Source organism: Muscardinus avellanarius (genome assembly GCF_963383645.1).
Source record: "Muscardinus avellanarius genome assembly, chromosome: 11".
Lineage (NCBI taxonomy): Eukaryota > Metazoa > Chordata > Mammalia > Rodentia > Gliridae > Muscardinus > Muscardinus avellanarius.
Genome location: NC_137797.1, coordinates 73369247 through 73388973, shown reverse-complemented (window position 1 = coordinate 73388973; position 19727 = coordinate 73369247). Strand labels below are relative to the sequence as shown.

Below are 19727 nucleotides of genomic sequence, written 5' to 3'. Positions count from 1 at the left end.
ATGCTGGGATTACAAGCGTGTGTCACCCACCATGCTGAGAGAAGTCTTTATCATTATCACATTGTCCTAGATAAGGAAGCTGAGGCTCAAAGGTGAAGGGGCCAGTCCAGGGCCAGCCAGCTAGAGACAGAGTGAGCAAAGGTTCTCGTCCTGCTGAGGCCAGGGCTGTTTTTCCAACTTTCAGAAAGTCACCTGCCTTGCAGGGGTTTCTCACTGGGCAAAGGAAGAGGGGACTGCAGTAGGTTGTCACTAAGGGGCATCACTCCAACACTGACTAAGAGATGGATTTGAGAGAGAAATGGAGCGAGAGGTGCCCGCCACGACGCTCCAGACATCAAGAGTCCCGAGGAGATGGAGGTGTGCCCAGATGCAGCCACAGGAGACAATACTCGGCTCTGAGGCCTCCCCTGCTGTCTTCATGTGACCACTCAAAGAGTCCAGACTCTTTCTCTGGTTGAATCTGGGTCCCCAAGGCCAACACACTTCTGCCCTATGGAATGTCTCAGTCCTCCCAAGACCTGGTCCACTGGCTCCCGGTCTAGGGCTAAGGGGTCACCTAGACTGAGGCCAGCGGCTTCAGCCAACACAGCCTGGGAATAGCCCCACAGTAGCCCCGGCCCTCACTGTCCACACGGCCACCACACCCAGAGCAGAAGGCCACTGGGAGCACAGGAAGGGCCTCCTTGGAACCCGGGGTGCTTGTCAGAGGTACTTAGCATTTGTGGGAGGGGGAGCTCCACAATCTGATACTAACTCAGCTTCTCTCTCAACTTGGTCTCCCAGATCTGAACACAAGTCACCTCCTTACTCATCAGCCTCTACAAGCACAGGTAGCTTTTTCCTCCAGGCTTTCTGTTCACAAGTCCTCCTGCCGGTGCTGACCCTCCCTGCCCTGGACCCAGCTTCCCTCCCTCTTGGCCTTTATGTTCACTGCTCCACAGCGTGGTAAGCCCCGTGTGGGCAGTACTACATCTGAGGTGAGCTCCATGGGCCGGGACCTGGTTTTGTCCATTGTTCTTATTTCCAGACGTACAATAGTACCTGGAAAATGACAGACTCAACAAACCTGGGATTGATGAACAAAGTTTCTGTATCCTTCCTAAATGCCTAGGAAGGCGCGCTAGCACAGAGATGAGGTTCATTAACGACCCTCAATGAATGGGTGAATTAATGAAGCAGGTTCCTGTCCTTGGCCACAAGTCACATATTGCATTCTATTACTTTCTTCTCCTTCATTTATGTGTTCTGTCTCCCCCAATCTGCCTGTAAGCTTTTGGATAGCTGAGACTGAACCAAAGAGAATATCTGACCTTCAATTTCTTCCTCCCATATGGAATTACTAGGCATCAGGCTGTGTATCTTGCACTCAGCAGGCCCTCGGTGGATATGGGTTCAAGTGGCAGGGCAAGCCTCACACCTCCAGTCCAGAGCTTGCCCTGCTGGTATGTCGTAAACCAATGCAGCAGCAGACGTCCACCCCAATCCTTCCCCCGGGGCCTGACAGCAGAGCTGGTGTGGGCCAGGGAGAGAACTAGCTCAGGAAGGGGAAGCAGCCACCCATCAGGGCATCTTTCCATCCGGCAAGGGCTGCCATGCACACCCAGCAGGCCCAGCATGAGGACTGAGTGAGTCAATAAATGAGGACGCACCCCCGTGCCTGACACGGGGTGGGGGTCTGAGTGTGATTAGCTTCCTACTTTTTATTTCATTAAGCCCAGCCAGGACAAGAAGGCCAAGACAAGAAGCACTGGGGCCGGCCTGGATCCAGAGGTGCCTCTCTTATCCCCACTCCTCACCTCCTGCCCGGGAGCCCCAGCTTCATCCCTCCCCTGGAATGCCAACCTCCCAACTCTCTGGCCATCAGCCAGCTCCCTACTTCTCCAGCCCCTCGTTTGCCCTCCTTATGTCCCTTCCATCCCTCCTCTTCCATCATAGTCTCCCTCAGGCCTGCCTCTTACCTGGGCCAGGGGGACTGAGGCAGTGGGCACCCGGGCTCACCTGGGTCCCATCTGTAGAAAGAAGAGAGATGGGGTGATAGGGATGCTGAGAGGGGGGCAGAGAGTAGAGCAGGGCATGCCAGACAGGCTCCCTGCTGCTCCGTGTTGGCTGAGAAGGATCCCAGCTCCCTCTTCCTCAGCCAACCACTTAGTGACTCAGATGTCCCCGCTGCTTAGGGACAGTCTACAGCAAGAACTTAAGGCCGCGGCTCACCCAGCTGTTCCCTTAGCCCTCCTTGATGTGGTCAGATACAATCTTCCCTAGGCAGCCAAAGCAGGCTCCCAGAGCCTGAAGGGAGAGAAGCATGCTGGGGATGAGGTGGGGCCAGAGGTGAGAGGCCGGGAGGAAATTCAGAGAGGGGGCCAGGGCTCCAAGACCTGCTTGCAGGTGGGAGAAGAAAGTAGCAGGAAGGAGTAGAGTTCCACAGCGGAGGAAGGACTGGGTCATGGTCTGGAGGTCAGGCCACATCTAGTGAAGGTTGTGAAGTGGTCGGTCTGCTAGGTCCCCATAGCGGGGGGGGGGGGGTTTGCTCCTACTGCCCCACCCCTGTCCTGCTATTTCTGTTGCCATTCATCCAGTAACCTGACATAGAAGCTTTTTGTTTGTCTGTCTTTTGGGTGGTACTGGGAATTGAACCCAGGGTGCTCTACCACTGAGCGTATACCTCCAGCCTTTTTATTTTTTATGTCAAAACAAGGTTTTGCTAAGTCACTGCAGGTCTTGCTAAGTTGGCCAGGTTGGCCTTGAACTTGCAATCCTCTTAGCTCAGCCTCCCAAGTATTGGGGTGACAGGTGTGTGCCGGAGCACAGGACGAAGTCTTTCATTTTGGAAATGGTTGCCTCTACCAGGTTCTCAAGCCCAACTCTGGTCTCCTATCCCATCAGAACCCAGGAAGCCCTAGAGCAGGACCCCGGGAGGGTCAGCAGCAGGGCTGGGCCTTGTTGCTCCGAGGCGGGCTGGGATACAGAAGGCAGAGGTGGATCTAGAGGCCACTGGTGGAAGGTGAACTCCTTTCCTCCTGCTGCCCGCTCTGAGCCAAGGGACACGAGGCCAGGAGACTGGGGGCCTGCCTTGAGGGGCATTGGTGGACACACAGAAGCTTTGGATATCTTCTGAAGGGCAAGTGGTAGGTGCTGCTCCCTGGGTCTGTGCTTCAGGAGGAGCCACAGCTCTTCTTCCAGAAGCTGAGAACTGAGAATTCCCTGCAGGCAGGCCCTGTGGGGGAGGGGCGGCTCCAGGCACAGGGGCTCCCCCACCCCGACATCAAACACAACCACCCCAGGTTCACAATAGCACACCATGGTTCCTTTGACATAGCTCAGTCAAAAGTGCTGCCCTACCTAGTCAAATCTGAGAGTCCACCCCTCCTCAGTGAGGCTCACCCCTGCCCTGTGTCTACATCTCATTAACATGGTCGCGGTGTCATTTGTCTGAGTGGTACCATCTACACCTGATGTCTTGCTGGGGACATGGCAGGCCCTGCTGGTAACTGGTGAATCGAACACACTGACTCTCCTGACCCCCTGCCTCAGCCATGGCCTGCTATTTATCAAAGTATGTAAGCCCCAACAAGGACTCATGCCAGAGGCAGACTCTCCTCCCAGGCTACAGTATCCCCACCTAGGTGTCTTAGGACCTCCTCTTTCTTCCGTGGGACCTAGTTCACCAAGAGAGTTTTCTGGACTGGCTACAGGTGTACTCCCAGAGACAGCCCTAGCATCCTCTGCCTCCCGAGAATTCTCCTTTGGTTTCTGCCCGCGGGCTGGTTAGCAGCCTTCACACTTGGGAGCTGAGCCAGGTCCTCTGTGCCTAGCTCCCCCAACAATCGCAGATTCTTAACACCATGCACTTTCTGGATAGAAAAAAGTTAATGACCCTGAACTGTGGTATCTGTTACCAGGCCAGGGATGTTTTGTGGTGGTGACCTATGATGTCAGCGCTTCTCAGACGCCCTATATGGATGTACTAGCAAAGGGGCTGCTTCCTAGAGAAAGTCAACAGCACTTCCTAGAGAAAGTCTCCTTCTGCTGCTTGGCTCTGCACAGAGGGCCACCAAGTTAGAAGAACACAGAGCAACAGAGACAAGATCTGGTGACAGCTCTATTTGTGCCCCAGCGAGAGGAAAGTTGTCTCCTTGCACATCTATCAGCAGCCAAACTGAAACCAGAGCGTGAACAACTCGCATTCCAGTTCCGGCTTGAATGTGGGGACCTCTCTTCTCATTGGCTGACTGCCTCTCTCAGAGGGTTATTACCATTAATTTGGGGTCAGACCAAATTAAAATGAGGAGCAAATTGACCCAAGGGACCAAGAAAACTGCCCAGGGCTGGACCTGAGCACACTGAGACATGGTGAGGCCTTACAGATCATTCAAGCTAGTGCTCTCTTACTAAGCAGAGGAAAGAGGGAGGAAGAGGTGCCAGGTCATAGCCACCCAGCAGGTTAGTGGCCCAGCCAGGCTAGGCCAGACCACTGCAACAGCTAGATTCCAAACGCAGGCGCTATTATCTCCACAAAGGCTCAAGAGTCTCAGGCTCAAGAGGTGGAAACCTGAATGAGGCCTGGTTCTCATATTCAAGGAGTTTCAAATATTGCCCACAATCTTCAAAAAAATTGTTTAAGGGTACCGCTTACAGATACTTAAATAATTTAAAGAAAGCCAGGCATAGTGGCACACACCTGTAATCCTACTACTTGGGAGGCTGAGATAGGAAGATCACAGCTTCAAGACCAGTCTCAGCAATGTGGTGAGATCCTGTTTCAAAACAAAAAATAAAAATGGAATTGGGGGGTGCGTAGCCTGGATGTAGAACACCCTTGGATTCAGTCCCTAATACCACATATAATAAATAAAATTTCAAATAGCTCAAAAAAGTATGATAAAAAAAGTTTTTCACTCACCCCAGACTCCCTAAACATTCCCTAGAATCAGCCCCTTTTTAAACTTTCTCTTTCTTTCTTTCTTTCTTTCTTTCTTTCTTTCTTTCTTTCTTTCTTTCTTTCTTTCTTTCTGCTTTGCAGTGCTGGGGATTGAACCCATAGTCCTGCACACACACATACTAGGTAAGTGCCATATCACTGAGCTACACCCTGAGTCCTAACAGTTTCTCTTGTTCCCCCTTCCAGAAATTCTCCATATTATTATCTTAGCACCAAATTGCTTCTTGTAGAGATCTATCCAGAACCCAGGAGCTGAGAGCAGGCTGGAAACCCCTGCCATGGGAAGCCTGGCGGGTCACACACTGTGAGGAGAGTGAGTGCCTGCCACACGTACAACAGTGGCTTGGAGGTCAGGCAGGGCCAGCCAGAGACACAATTTAACCTGGGCAGGCTGGACAGATCCATCTGCCATCAGGAGATAAGACCCTTAGGTCCTTGCTCCCTAGACGCGCAGGTGCTGAGGTTACTGGGCCTTCTGAGGTTAGCCATTGCCCGTGCAAGCCCACAGCACATGGGCCTGCTCCCTCAAAGCTAGGGGCCACTGGGGTTTGCTCCTGCAGCCTCCTCTGCCATTAGCATACACGTATCCGCTCCCCACTCTTCTCCCTCCTCTACCACATCCATCTTCTGGCGGCTTCACCCAATCTCTTCTCCCTGACCTTTCCCAGCCACTGTCTCTTCCCCTTCTCTTCCACTTGAACTTTTGTTTTGATGCTGGAGATCAAACCGAAGGTCTCACACATGCTAAGCACATGCTCTACCCCTGAGCTACACCTGAATTCTTGTAACCATGTGTCTCAAATTGTTAAGGTGCCTTACATATTCTAACTTGTCTGACCCTTATGACAAGACTAACAGGTGGTTACTGTTTTTATCCCCATCATATACATGAGTAGACCAGACCCAACAGTATTAGAGAACTTGTCTGAGGTCACATGACACAGAGTAGCTCCAGAATCCATGCTCTCAAGCAAAACACTTCAGTGCTCTTCCCTACTCTTCCACTACCCTCTGGCCACCGGCATAGGGCAAACACACGCCCTGGGAGAGAAGGTCGCCAAGGTCTCCAGGACCCCGCGCCACTGCAGGCGAGAGGGCAGCAGCCTATCACCTCTGGGCGCCCATAAAGCCAACCTGGAAGACTGACTTACAGCAACTGCTGACTTGCTGGGAACCAGGCAGTGATGTGGACTGCACGCCTGAAACGGGGACTGAGAGCAGGGTTCTTGGAGGAGCATCGGTGCCATCTTTCCTGCTCTCGAGTGCCCTGCCACGGCCTTTCTCTAGAAGCTCCAAGTCCCTCCAAGACTCTCACTAGCATCCCAAAGCAAGCTACACTGAGGATTTCCAGGGGGCAGAGGAGCCAGCTGCTCTGTGAGGTAGGTACATAGCCTGGGATGTCAGCCTACTCACACAGAGGCCTCCTGTCACCCAGGGCAATGGGACAAGGGGCCCAGCAGGCTCAGCAGCTGTGCTCCCTGGGAGCAGGAGGCTGGATGTGCAGGCTGTGGGCCGCCCTCCCGCCCCCGCACTGAGCATGCCCCTTTCCCCACCACCTCTGGGCCCTGGGGCCCTGTGGCAGCTATTTTTAGCTCTTGACACCTGGGTATTTTGCAGCCGCAGGATGTCCGGTTTGGAGTCTCTTTCTGGGAATCCCACATGCGTCTGTTGTAAACAGCCCCACGCAGCAGTGGCCCCGAGCTGTGAGCCAGTGCCCCCCCCCACCCCGCTGTTTGAGATGAATCAAACAGGAAGCAGACATAACCATGGCAGTGGCAGCTCGAGCTCCTGGGTGTGGGAAAGTGTCTTCCTGGCTCCTTGTCCCCCACCCCAGATCTTCCATTCCATCTGGATGGCCTCTCCTCATGGGAGGAAAGCTGGCTGGGTCCTGGTGAGGGCCCTGCTCAGGTGCATGTAGCTGGTTCCTGAGGCTGGCCCTCTCTGAAGAGCCTTACTATCCTCTGGCAAAGAAAACGAGGGATCCTGCAGGCCCTGCCACCTCCTGAGCCTTTCAAAGCACCCCTCAAGTCATCCCTACGCAGCCACCGTGGAGGGAGGGCACCTCTACTTCCTGGGGTGACGGCCCGGCAAGCCTGCATCCTACCTCCATCCCTATCTCCATGGCCCCCGCCTTACAGCGTGGCCTGTTCTGCACTGTCTTGCCAACTTAGGAAATTTCTGAGCAGGCAGGCCGAGGCTTCTCTAGTCTGGACTGCCTTTGGGCTTGTAGTTCCTGAAAGCCCCAGAAAAGGGAAGCTCCACATTCACCCTAATTCCCTGCTCCAGTATCTCCAATCCCTAAGATGGGAAGTTCACCATGAAGTCTAACCACCATCTGGATAGATGCTAATCATAAGCAAAACATCCAGAGCAGGCAAGAGTTGAGGTCCCAACTATAGTGGAGATCAGAGATTAAGTCCTGTTGGCTTCTGCCTCGGTCTCTTCCCCTTCCCCACCTCTGGTGCCCCACTTAGACCAGCTGCTCCCTCTCAGCGGCCAGTCTGAGCCAGTCTTTCTTTCTCAAGGGCTTGCCCCAACAGGAAGCATAGCCACCGCCCCAGGACTGCCTCTCAGGAAGGCTCCTTCTCCCGTCTGAGGTCTCCCAAGCTTTCCCTCCTGGGCGGACCCTGTTCCCCAGTGTACCGCACTCTTGCCTGCCCACCAGATGCATGAGACTAGGGACAGATGTGCTTTCATTGGCTCCTGTCACCCGTGCCACCCAAAGACCATTCCGCCTTTCCAATACTACTGGGAAAGTATCTAAGTTAAATATTAATTATAATATCAGTTACAATAATATTAACTATTATAATGATCATATCCATCTAATTATTAACTAGGGAAATCAATAATAATGAGCATGCCTTCATGCTGACGGTGTGCTGGCTACCATCTAAGTATTTCACTCGTACCATCTCATGTAGTCCTCCCAACAGCCCTATGAGGTAAATACTGTTATTACAAAGAGGAAACTGAGGCTTGGGGAGGGTAAAGCGCTCGCGAGAGCTGGGCACGAGGCTCAGCTGCAAAGTGCTTACCTAGCTTGCGCAAGGCCCTGGGTTCGATCCCTAGCACTGCAAATAAAAAAAGAGACTTTCCAAGGTCACACAGATGGTCCGTGGGGTTGCTGGGACTCCAGAACCAAGCTTATAATCAATACACTGGCACGTATGTACTGCTAGCTCCGCCACCTCCTAGTAGGTGGTGAGGTAGGGCCACAGAGGGGACAGTGTGACCCCAGCATCAGCGCGTCCCTGCTCTGTGGCTGTGCTCCACACAAAACACATCAACAGTAACAAAAACAAAAGCAGAGGGCATCACCTCCACCTGCCCCGCTCACACGCCCTCTGTCTCCAGGAGGCGACCCCTCCCAGCTCCACTCCTTTTCATCTTATATTGTCCCTGCTTTTCAAATGTGCATTTTACCATTTTATTATGTTTCCCGTAAGGGGCCACTAGCAGGGCAAAAGTAAACAAGCAGACCTCCCAGGGCTGCCTTGGAGAAGTGCGTGCTGTGGGAGCGCTCTGGAAACTGTCAAGCCCTGTAGAAAATTCGAGTTGCATAACCAGAGTAAGTCACCCATGGCACTTGGAATGAAGTTCCTTGGAAGGAGAGGCCCCCCTCTCACTTCCAGGCCGCACAGGACAAGTCTTGAGGCAGGTGGAAGGGACAGAACTAGAGAGAGGGGAGCACCTACCTTCAGGCCAGGCTTTTGGGGACAAGGCACACAGCTGAGCAGCCATCAGCACCCCTGCACCTGGGGCAGGGAAAGGCAGAGGCCACGGCACAGACGCCCGCCGGCCAGCTCCCTGGCCTGGGGGTGTGGCTCCCAGTAAGAACCAGGCAAATTAGAGGCATATGGAGCTGAGACGATGGACACAACAAGCTGGGAAGACTGGCATTCACAAGGAAGCCACATTAATATTAATGACAGTAGAGGTCCCAACCTAGTCATGTCTTAATATCCCCCTTCTTTTGCCTATTATTTTTGGAAAATGGCAGAAGTCTTTGGGGGCAGATTCTCCAAGTGACCTGATTCCCTTCTGCAGCCAGGGCTGCCCTTGAAACTTAGTCAGCAGGGATTTTTCCAGAACACAAATCCAGCCAGGGTGCTTACATGGCCTTCAGGGAATTCAACAGAAAGCATGGTCCTAGCCAATCATACCAACTGTAAGGGCAATTTCTGGCCAACTGTGGCCTTGATGAGATGAAAATGTACTGCAGCGGAAGGTGGAGATCACTGACTAAGAAAACAGTAAATGCAGCGTGAGCTTATTTTGGTAAGATGGAGAACGTAGGCCGGGCATGGTAGTAAACACCTGTAATCCCAGTCCTTGGAGACAGAGACAGGAGGATTGCAAGTTCAAGGCCAGCCTAGCAACTGATGAGACTTTTGGTAACTTAGTGAGGTTCTGTTTTAAAATAAAAATAAAAGAGCTGGGGATAGCCAAGCATTATGGTGCATGCCTGTAATTCCAGTACTTGGGAGGCTGAAACAGGAGGATCACAGGTTCGAGGACAGCCTTGGCAAATAGTGAGACCCTGTGGGACCCTGTTTCAAAATAAAAACAAAAGCCAGGCGTGATGGCACAAGTTTATAATCCCAGTATTTGGAGACTGAGACAGGAGGATCAGGGTTCACGGACAGCCTCAGCTACTCAGTGAGACCCTTTTCAACTCAATGAGACCCTGTCTCAAAATAAAGAATAAAAAATAGGGCTGGGGGGTAGCACGGAAGTAGAATGCCCCTGGGTTCCATCTCTAGTACTGCCCAAAAATAAAAATAAAAATAAAATAGGACCGGGGGTATATCTCAGAGGTAGAATAACCTTGGGTTCAGTCTCAGTAACACACACACACACACACACACACACAAAAGGCTAGGCATATAGCTCGGAGGGAGAATGCCCCCAGGCTCAATCCCCAGTATCAGAAAAAAACAAAACAAGACCAAAAAAAAAAAAAAAAGAAAGAAAGAAAAGGTATTTGAGGAATGGAAAGGTATGCTCGAAGAGCCCATGGCAGACAACTTTTGCCTGTAGCCTGTGATTTTATTTATTTATTTATTTGCAGGTCTAGGGATGGAACCCAGGGTCATTAGACCTCTGAGCTACACCCCCTGCCCTATTTTTTATTCTTTATTTTGAAACTGGGTCTCACTGAGCTGCAGAGGGTCTCACTAAATAGCTGAGGCTGTCGGCGAACCGCAATCCCCGGTCTCAGCCTCCCTAATGCTGGGATTACAAGTGTGCGCCACCACGCCAGGCTGATTTTATTTTTTAACATTTACTACTTTGTATGGTGTTATTGACAAAGCACATGAAATGTCTCGGAAATAATGAAGCAGTGTATGTAGGTGCACAGGCGGCACGCCCGTGGGGGCGCACGCAACAGGTGAGCTCAGGTCCCCTGATAACGGGGTCGGGGCCTCTCTTCACCTCCACGTATCCTTGGGCCTGCTGTCCTCAGAGGTTCTGTGTTATCTACAACCCAGGGTCCTCTGCCTCCCCAGAATCCTGCTGAGGGCCCGGCCCAGGCCAGGCATACAGTCAGGCCTTACTTAATAAATGCCTGTCGGCTGAATAATGATCATTTCCTGAAAGAGATGCCTCATGCCTCTGCCAGGGCTGCTGTGCTGGGAATACTCGCTGCTGACATCACTGACCTGCCCGCCCCCTAAGATGTCAGGGAGGAGCTAAAATAAAGGTCATGGCAGTAGAAGCTGGCAAGGCACCTTACGGCAGGGCCACCAGGCGGCCGGTCCCAGTCCCTTCCCAGGCTGGCATGACAGTCCCGCCCAAGGGCCAGCTGGCTTTGAGGCCTGGGGTCCCTCTCACCCTGCCCCGCTGGGAAGGGAGTGGACAGGAGAAGCAGGGGTCCACCCTGTCACTGCTGGCTACAGACTCCCACTGTTCCAGGCCCTTATGGGTGGGGGAATCTGGAGCAGGGAATTTGGCCTGGTTTCTTCTGTGAACTGGGGCTGGGCCCAGTTTCTGGTCTCTGTGTCTTCAACATTCCCTATCCCTGACCTTCAAAAATATGAACAATAACATCAATAAATAACGATGACTGTCCAGTGTGCACTCATTTCATACCAGAGTGTGCAAACATTTCATAGTACAGAATTAACTGACATTATTTCCTTTCATTTTTTTTTTTCATTTGGTACTGAGGATTAAACCCAAAGACATTCTACCTCTGAGCTACACCCCCAGCCTTTTTTATTTTTTTATTTTGAAAAAGGATCTCACTAAGTTGCTGAAGGCCTTGCTAAGTTGCTGAGGCTGGCCTCAAACCCATGATCCTCCTATCTTGGCCTCCCAAGTATTGGAATTATAGACATATACCACCATGCCTGGTTATTTCCTTAATCGTGTGTGTGTGTGTGTGTGTGTGTGTGTGTGTGTGTGTGTGTTAAGAGGGATTGAACCTAGGGGTGCTCTATCTTTGAGCTACATCCCCAGTCCTATTTTATTTTTCATTTTGAAACAGGGTCTCACTAAGTTGCAGGGGACCTCACTAAGTTGCTGAGTCTGGTATGAACCTGCGATCTTTTTGTCCCAGCCCCCCAAGTGCTGGATTACAGGCATGTGCCACAACACCCAGCATCCTTTAATCTTTAGAACAACTCCATGAGATTGAAAATATAAGCATTTTCGCATTATAAAGAAACTGAGGCTCAGAGACAAAGGTGCCTGAGCTTATGCTTAGCTGTTTGCAGGAAAAATAGGGATTGTGCCAAGGCCATCCATGTGTCCTTATAGGAAGGGCCTCCTTAAAGGACTCTGAAAAGAGAACAGGGATCTGAGGTGATAAGTAACATCTGGAGGACACTTTGCAATCCACCAAGCATCTATACTGGCAAATAAGGAAAGAAAGAAAGAAAGAAAGAAAGAAAGAAAGAAAGAAAGAAAGAAAGAAAGAAAGAAAGAAAAAGAAAGAAAGAAAGACTTCGAAATACTAGGAAATCAGACTTAGCACCTTCAGCATCTATGCACAAGATCCCAGAGGAATTCCTCTAGGATTCTTGGGCCTCAGAATGGCTCAATGCTTCCATCACACATGCCCCTGGCCCAGCTCTTGAGATGGCCCCGCCTTAAGGCCTGGGGGAGAAAGGTGCAATCCCCTTGAGCTCTGGCCCCTGGGGAACAAAGCGTGCGTGTGCAGCCCTTTGCTGGGAGGGTGGGGTGCTGTGCTTACACCTCAACAGTGTCTCCACCGTGACTCACTCCCGGGACCCAGGGGAAGCACAGCCCAGCTTGCCCGCCGCCCCGCCTCCAGCTCCCCCGCCTCCACATTTGCTAACCGAAACCCGGCTGCTGCTATTTTTAACCCTCCAGCTCCCCCTTGCCTGGGGCTCCCCCCAATCCCCCACCCCCTGCCCCAACCGGTGCCACCAATCTGTCATTTTGAGAGCAGTTCTACAACGTGAATGCCCAGGAGGGCGCAGCAGATGCCCTGGACCTGCAGATTTTTGGGGCAAGCAAAACAAGACAGTTGCAGCCCATCGCCGAATTCCCCCACCCCGCACTCTTTCCGAACCTGTAACTCTCTGCCCGTCCCCTTCTCCCTGCCATCCTGGGAGGCTGCTGGGGAGGGGGGATGGGACTTTTGGAGCTAGGGGCTATAGCAGGAACCAGAGCAAGATAGTTGGAATAGGGTCTCCAGGGAGCTAAAGCAGAACCCTAGAGAATGGGGTCCCTCATTATTCCCAGCTTGTGAGGCTGGCCCCAAAAGCCCAAGGTTTCTGACCACCAGGGTTTCCCATTCCCTGCAAGCAACATGTCCGGAAGGGAAGTGGAGACAGGGTGGGGTGGTGAGCACAGCCCAGCACCCTCCTCATTAGGAGCGTGCAGATCTGAGAGGCATGCAAGTCCAGGACTTGAGGGCACCAGCAGCTTGAACGGAGGCCCAGGTGGAAAGGCAGGTGTAAGGGAGGAAATCAGACCCTCTTCTCTGGCTTCAGGGCTCTTCCAATCCTAGGGTCTCTGGAGAAAAGGGCTGCACCTTCCTGCAGGGGGTCTCTAGGGCTCCCAGGGAAACCCTCCCGAGAGGTTGGAAGTTAGGGTCTGCATGCTGCTGGCTTAGAGCAGAAACTTTACCCCCAACTTGCTAATGTGAAAGTTAACCCCTGAGAGAGGAAGGGGCGGAGCTACAGGTGGACCTGAGGGGGCATTTCCTTCTAGTAGATGCAGGTCAGGTGGCTGGAACCAGACCCCTCTGCCCCTCTGACCTCAGAAACTTACTTAGTTTGGGGAGCAGATGGCAAATGCCCAGGAGAGGCTGTGGAGAGCCCAGCCGAAGGGCCATCTCAGATCAGGTCTTCTTCATGGCCTCCCTGTCCCGGACCCTGCTGGGCCAGCCACAGTCCTCTCTTGAGCCTTGTCTTCTCTGGCCCTTGCCCAGTCCTTCTTTCTGGTTCTGTCCTCTCTTTGAGGACCCAGGTCCTCTCTAGGCCTTGACCCCCTCTCTCCTTGGTGATTCCTGAGTCAGGTAAATAAAAGCCAGTGGCCACAGAGGCAGCCAAGGCCAGGCCCAGGGGGAAGGGGCTGGGCACACTAACTCTCCAGCACAGCAGTTCTCTAGGTAGGAGACTGGGAGGAAGGGAATAAAATCAGGTGTGGGAAGTGGGGCAGGAGGGTCAGGAATGGGGTGGTGCTCGGGAGCTCCTGGAGAGAGGCGGCCTCCTTCCTAAAATTCGATATGGTCATAGGGCCCTGGACTCTGTCCCCCTAAGCCACAGAGCAGCCTCAATTTGGGCCCATTCCACTCCCCCTACTCCTCTTCCCCTCTGCCAGTTTTTAAGAGGAGACTCTGCTATCTTCCATGCCAGAAGAGAGGCTGGCAATTGAGCAGCAGTCCTCAGCCAAGTTCAGCCCAGATCCCCCACCTGGATCCAGGTAGTTCCCAGGCATGGCTCAGCAGGCTCTGTGGCTCGCTTCCAGTCTGGGGCGGTGAGGGAGGGAGTCAATGTCACCTTCTCAGGCAGGCCTCCATGGCCACCATAGCTAAGGAAGTCCCACCTTGCTTTCTATTGCTGTACCCAGTTCATTTCCTTTGTTGGGCTTATCACTGCGTGTAACAAGTCATCTATACTCATTCCTTGACCTGCTTACTTGTTCCTATTTGTTTCTTTCCCTAGAGTGGAAGTTCCCTGAGGTTAGATGTTGGGTCCTTGTGTGCACTGCACCTCTAGCACACAGCCAGTTCCAGCAAGCACGTAATAATAAGGTTCCATGGCTGCCAGCATCCACCTTTAGGATGGATGCTGAACAGTTCCAGGATTTCCCCTGAGGAGGAAGAAGCAGGATGTAACAAGGAGAACAAGGTCAGGCAGGCTGAGACCCCAGTGGAAAGGTCAGCACCTCTACCAGCCCCATCTGCTCCCATTCATCACACTGAGGGTCATGTGCACACACGGAGGGTACACGGACAGGTCTTGGGAGGCTTGAACTGTGTCTTGGTTCTTCTGCTTAATTGCCCTGTGACCTTGGACAAACTACACATACCTTGGGAATTTCTATTTCTTCCAAAACAAAAATGAAGAGATTGGCTCAGATTAGTGTTCCTCAAACACAGCTTTGTCCCACAGTCACCTGAAGTGCATGTTAAAATCCAGATTCCTAAGCCCCACCCCAGCAGATTGTGACATTTCTGTCCGTCAGTCTGGAATAAGGCCTGAGGATGTTTGTAACACAGTCCCCATGTGACTCCGAAGCAAATGGCCTAGGAACTGGCATTTGAGGAGCGTAGATGAGCTGTTTCTTTAGAAGCCAACATCCGAACTTGTGTAAAAAGCCACTGCGACACAGGTATACATCCCCCAAAACCATATACTCTATTCACCCCAGACAGAGCCATAAATTGCAAAAGCACACACTATACAAATGATGCTCATCTGTACTATGTGTGTACAACCCCAAAAACCCAACACAAAGCCCCCCACATGGATCACAACCACGTCACGTACACATACAGAGCCTGGGGCAAACAGACATGTGTCCAATGTGTTCACACACAGCACAAGGAGACCCACACTAAACAGTCACTAACCTGAATTTATTTTGCCTCTGGGAATGGGTCCAGGACCAAAGAAGCTATGCTCTGTTGATGAAAACATCCCTCACGCCTCTGCCACCTCCACCCCTACCCCTTGCCCCAGGCAACACACTTGTCTACCTCCCCCTGAGCAGCTAGAGGAGGCCAGTGGAGAGAGAGATGGTGTGAGGGAGGCAGAGGCTGAGGCCAGGCTCAAGCTTCAGGAGTCCAGAACCCCCTCTGATCCCTGCCCCCCAGGAATGCCAGAGGGCCTCCACCCAGCCCCCAGTCAGTGCTCCCACAGGGCCCTGCCTGAATTCCCAGGCCCTGGGTCTAGGGAGCTGAAAGAGCTGGGGGGGTGGGGGGTGTAAGACCTGGGGACTCCTCCTAATATGTAGGCCTCTAAGGAAAGGGCTGTCTGGGGGCACCTTCCTGTAGCCCTAAGGCCAAGGGCCCCCAGGGAAGGTTACCACAGAAACAGGAGAAAATATTACAAGGAAACACAATACCCGGCAGGGTCACCTGCTGACCGGGCTTCCTGCTGCATTGCCCACCCCCCTCTCACAGCCCTCCTGGCCTCCTTCTCCTGCCTCAGCCTGGGCCCTCCAGGCCAGCACCCTCCTTCTTGCCTACCCTGGGTCAGGGGAAGCAGCCTCAAAGTGAAACTACCCATCTGTGGTCCCAAATAATTTCAAGAATGGCCCAGAGCTGAGCCCCCCACTCCTAATCCCTACCAACCCCCCACCACAGGAAACCAAAGCTTCCTGCCCCAGAGGAAGTGCCCATTTAGCAAACAAATCCAACACACACAAACTTAAGAGTCCTGGGAGCCTGAGCCTCCAGGGGGACAGATGCCCTCGCCCAGCCCCAGGCCTTCCTCAGGCCCTGCTTCCAGCAATCCCTTCCACTCTGGAGGCTCCAGCCCCAGTCCAAGGATGGGCCAGGGCCAGGAGAATAGGCAGAAGGCTGGTCTCAGACCTGCTTGGCTGCCATTCCTTGGCTGGGTGACCCTGAGCCTTGCATTAGCTCATCTTCTCTCAGGCCTCTGCCAACTTCAAAACTATCAGCTCTTAATGAAAAGCCAGGAGAAAGAAGACAAAGAGGAGATGGGGTTACAGAAGCTTCCACCTTTTAGGTCGGGGTGGGGGACAAGCATGCGTGAGTTTCTTACTTGCCCGAGGGTTTTCTATCACAATTGCACAAGTTCCGACTCTCATGCCCAAGAGCCACCAGGGACTAAACCTGAAGTCCATTGTCCCTAAGGGAAATGAAGGACATAAAAGCCCCCACATTGGACTCTGATTTATCTCTTTATGGTCAGCCTCTCCTCCTCTGTGCTCTAGAGAGAACACTTGGAATTTTCTCCCCATTTTAGTGACAAGGAAACTGAGCTTCCTGAGTGGAGTGACCCACTTAGAAATGAAAACTGTCCTGCCTCCAGGTCCAACATAAGCCTTGGTGACCGAGGAGATACCACCTAAAGGTCTGAACTAAGGGACCAACCATGCCAGGTGCAACACCAAGGGGCACTCTGAGGCTGACTCTGCCCTGCCACGAACAGAGGAGACATCCAGGGACTAAAGGCAAGGGGACAGGTGGGTCCAAGACTTGTCCAGTCTCAGTTTACAGGGTACCACACAGTGGAACTGCTGTGTGCTCCAGTTTTCCTCAGCAGTGACTGCAAAGAAGAAGAAATAGGAATTGGGTAAATGGGGGGGGGGGGTAAGGAATAAAGACCACGGGAGGGAAAGGGAGGTGCTAAGCAACAAGGAGCCAAGAGATGGTTGACAGAAGCCAGAGAAGGGCTGGGAAGGTACAAGAAGATTGGAATAAGAAGGGAAATTATATATATACACACACACACACACATATATACATACACACACATATATATACACATATATACACACACATATATATACATGCGATATATATCATATATATTACATATATGCATGCATATATACGTACATACATCAACCTAGCAGACTCTGGGGTCTGGTTGGGGAGAAATGGGCCCCCAAAGTTCCCCATTAGAGGGTAGGAAACCAAGTCATAGTCTCCTTCTGTTCAGCCCAGTGGCTGAACAGGGGTCCTGAAGGAAGGTCTACAGGGATCTGGGTACAGTCTGGGACACAGGATGATAAGTACAAAGATTGAGCTCCCACCAGGTTGAAGACTAGAGCCCAATTCTCAACCATCAGGTGAGGACCAGGACCACCCTAGAACCTGGCAAGCAGAGCTGAGCTTCTAGCAGATGTTGAATAGTGGTGTGAGAGGGTTGGTCCCCAGCAAGGCTGCCAGAGTCCAGATGCAGAGGGCTTTGGGTGTGCAGGGCAGCCTGCAAGGACAAGGAATGAGACAGCCATGGCTGGCCAAGGTCAGACCCAAATGGGCAGAAGTAAGAAACAGGGACTGGGGGGTGCTGGGTGGCCTGCAGGCCCCAAGGGCTCTTCTCCTAACGTGCAGGCCTGGGAACTCTGGCAGTAGGAAGCCAGTTTAGCTGGCAGATTGGCCCCTGCCTGTCACACTCCTCCATACCAACAGAGCCTGGGCCGGGAGGCATACACCCAGGTCCCCAAGGTCCAGTACACGGCCTCCGGTCCCCACCTCCCCGTGCCCCTCCAGGCACTGCCCTCCACCGCTCACTTGGGCACAGGTGTCTCGGTACCCTGATGGGTGTGCAAGAGTCAGGAACGATGCTCAGAGAAGCCTTCCAACTCGGATCCCCTCCAGGGGACCGCTTCCCTCCTCCCCCGCCAAGAGTAGGCCCCTGCCCGGCTCCACAGAATGGGGGCGCTGAGGTCTGGCCCCACAAGCCCGGCCCAACTCAGTGGGTCCTGCCCTTTGCCCTCGCGCTTCCAAATCTTCCGCTCCGGAGCACCGCCCCCTCCCCGGGCCGCGGCGGCCGTCCCAGCTTCCCCAGCCCCCCCCCAGCTCGTCCTCCCGGGGAAGGGGGGTGATGGACCGGCGGCCCGGGCCTCCAACTCCCTCCCTCGGGCCTGTCGCTGCCCCGGGGCAGGCGGATGTGGGCGCCCCGAGGGAGGCCCGAGCCCTCGGGCCCCGGAGCCAGCCCGGGGAGCCTGCCCGAGCCCCGCGGAGCCGGGCGGGGCGGGGGCGCTGCCGGCCGGGCCGCGGGAGCCGAGCCCGAGCCCCAGCCGGAGCCCGAGCCTGGGAGGCGGCGCTGGAGCCGCGCGCAGGGCGGGGCGGGGCGGCCGCCCAGTACTCACCGGCGCCGGGGCTGTGCATCCAGGGGCCGGGGCCCTCAGAGTGGGGGGCTCATGGCGCGGCGGGGGGCTGGGGCGCTGGCCTCACATCCCCCCAGTCGCCGGAGGCTGCTGAGCGACTGAGAGACGGCGAGAGGAAGGGAGGGGGCCGGGAGGGGGAGGGCCCTGGCAGCCCGGCCGGCCGGGTAGGATGACAATGGAAGGAAATGCTTTATCTGAGTCTGAGAGCGGGCCAAGGGGGAGGGGAGGAAGGGGCAGCGCCCGCGGGCCTGGGACGCGGCTCCAGACTCCGCCGGCCGCGCAGGCCGCCGCACACTCGCCGCGCCGAGCCGGGACGCGGGACCCCGACCGGCTCACCATTCCCGGAAACCCAGATACCTGAGCGCACGCACCCTTGCATACGCAACGTACACGGGCATGCATCCATGTTTACACAGGGGCAGGATCATTTACCCAGACACACACTGCGGGGAACGACCCCCGCGCACACACCTACATTCAGAGTCCACAAGCAAATAGCCACACGGAGGGACAGTTGGACACGGGTGGATTCCCATGTAGGAGCCCATGCAAGGAATCCCAGACAGACAACACACACACACACACACACACACACACACACACACACACACGACTCCCCTCAGGAAAGTTCCAGGATCTGATTTGAATCACTGCCCAGCCCTCCCCCATTGGCACCCCCCCTCATGCCTGCTGAGGGGGATAGAAGGGTCCAGCCTGTTCCTATTAAAAGAAAAAGGGGATGGGGGTGGTGCAGATTCTGAAAGTTTTCTCTTTTTAAAAGAAATTTCTCAAGGGATTTCCTTCTCTCCTCTCCTCTTCCTCTCTTCCTCCCATTCCTCTCCCTTCACAACCCCCCTGTTCTTTCCCCCTCCCGGTCCCTATGAGTCAAACTTCAGCAATGTGCCCAGTGTCCCCCAGTGCATTACAGCGGATCACAGAAATGTTCCAGTCTGTGAGTCGGAATGCAGCCGCCTCCAACCCTCCCTCAGCTAATAAACTCAGCTCAGGACCAGCTTTGCACAGTGGCCCTCCTGGCCTCTCCCCCAACCCTCCTTTAGGCTGGAGAGAAGGTCAGATCCAGGGGTCAGGGGCTGAGGACCTCCCCATTGTGCTCCGTGGCCCAGCCTGTCAGCAGTGTCTGCCTCCAGCGAGCTGCTAGGTCAGAAAGCTCCTGGGAGGGGAGAGGTCCTTGACCCAGGAAGACAGCCCCCTGGAGTGTGCGGTGCCACTGGAGAGCAGGGAACAGCTTCCTCTGACCCCATCGGGCTCCCTCAATCCCAGCAGTCCCAAAAATCCTTCTGTAGAGGGGAAACTGAGGCAGGCCGAGAGGTGGGGCCATGCTAGATTGGAGGCAAGAGTCCACGGCAGCCAGAAGGGCTTGGCCCTGCGGAAGATGAACATCTGACCACAGACTTCTTATTCCTGCAGCCACGGTTGAGGCCTCACTGCCTGTTGCTACTTGTGATACTTAGCTGACTTCCTAGTCCAGTCACTTTCCTTG

General features: G+C 53.9%; 1 protein-coding gene across 4 annotated transcripts in view; it reads right to left on the bottom strand.

Annotated features, from left to right (window-relative positions):
- The window catches only part of HDAC7 (histone deacetylase 7), a gene marked incomplete at both ends in the record, with an annotated part of 37456 nt that extends 19229 nt beyond the window's left edge, over positions 1-18227 (bottom strand). For 3 of the 4 annotated variants that reach the window (XM_080706486.1, XM_080706487.1, XM_080706488.1), the window contains one exon: positions 1959-2004. Coding sequence is in view for 1 of the 4 variants with exons in the window: in XM_080706482.1 (XP_080562608.1) it covers positions 1959-2009; positions 18209-18227 (70 nt within the window). Of the gene's footprint in view, positions 1-1958; positions 2010-18208 lie in introns of those variants that run through there. The other variant, XM_080706482.1, reaches the window with a different exon arrangement.
- Positions 18228-19727: the final 1500 nt, after the last annotated feature.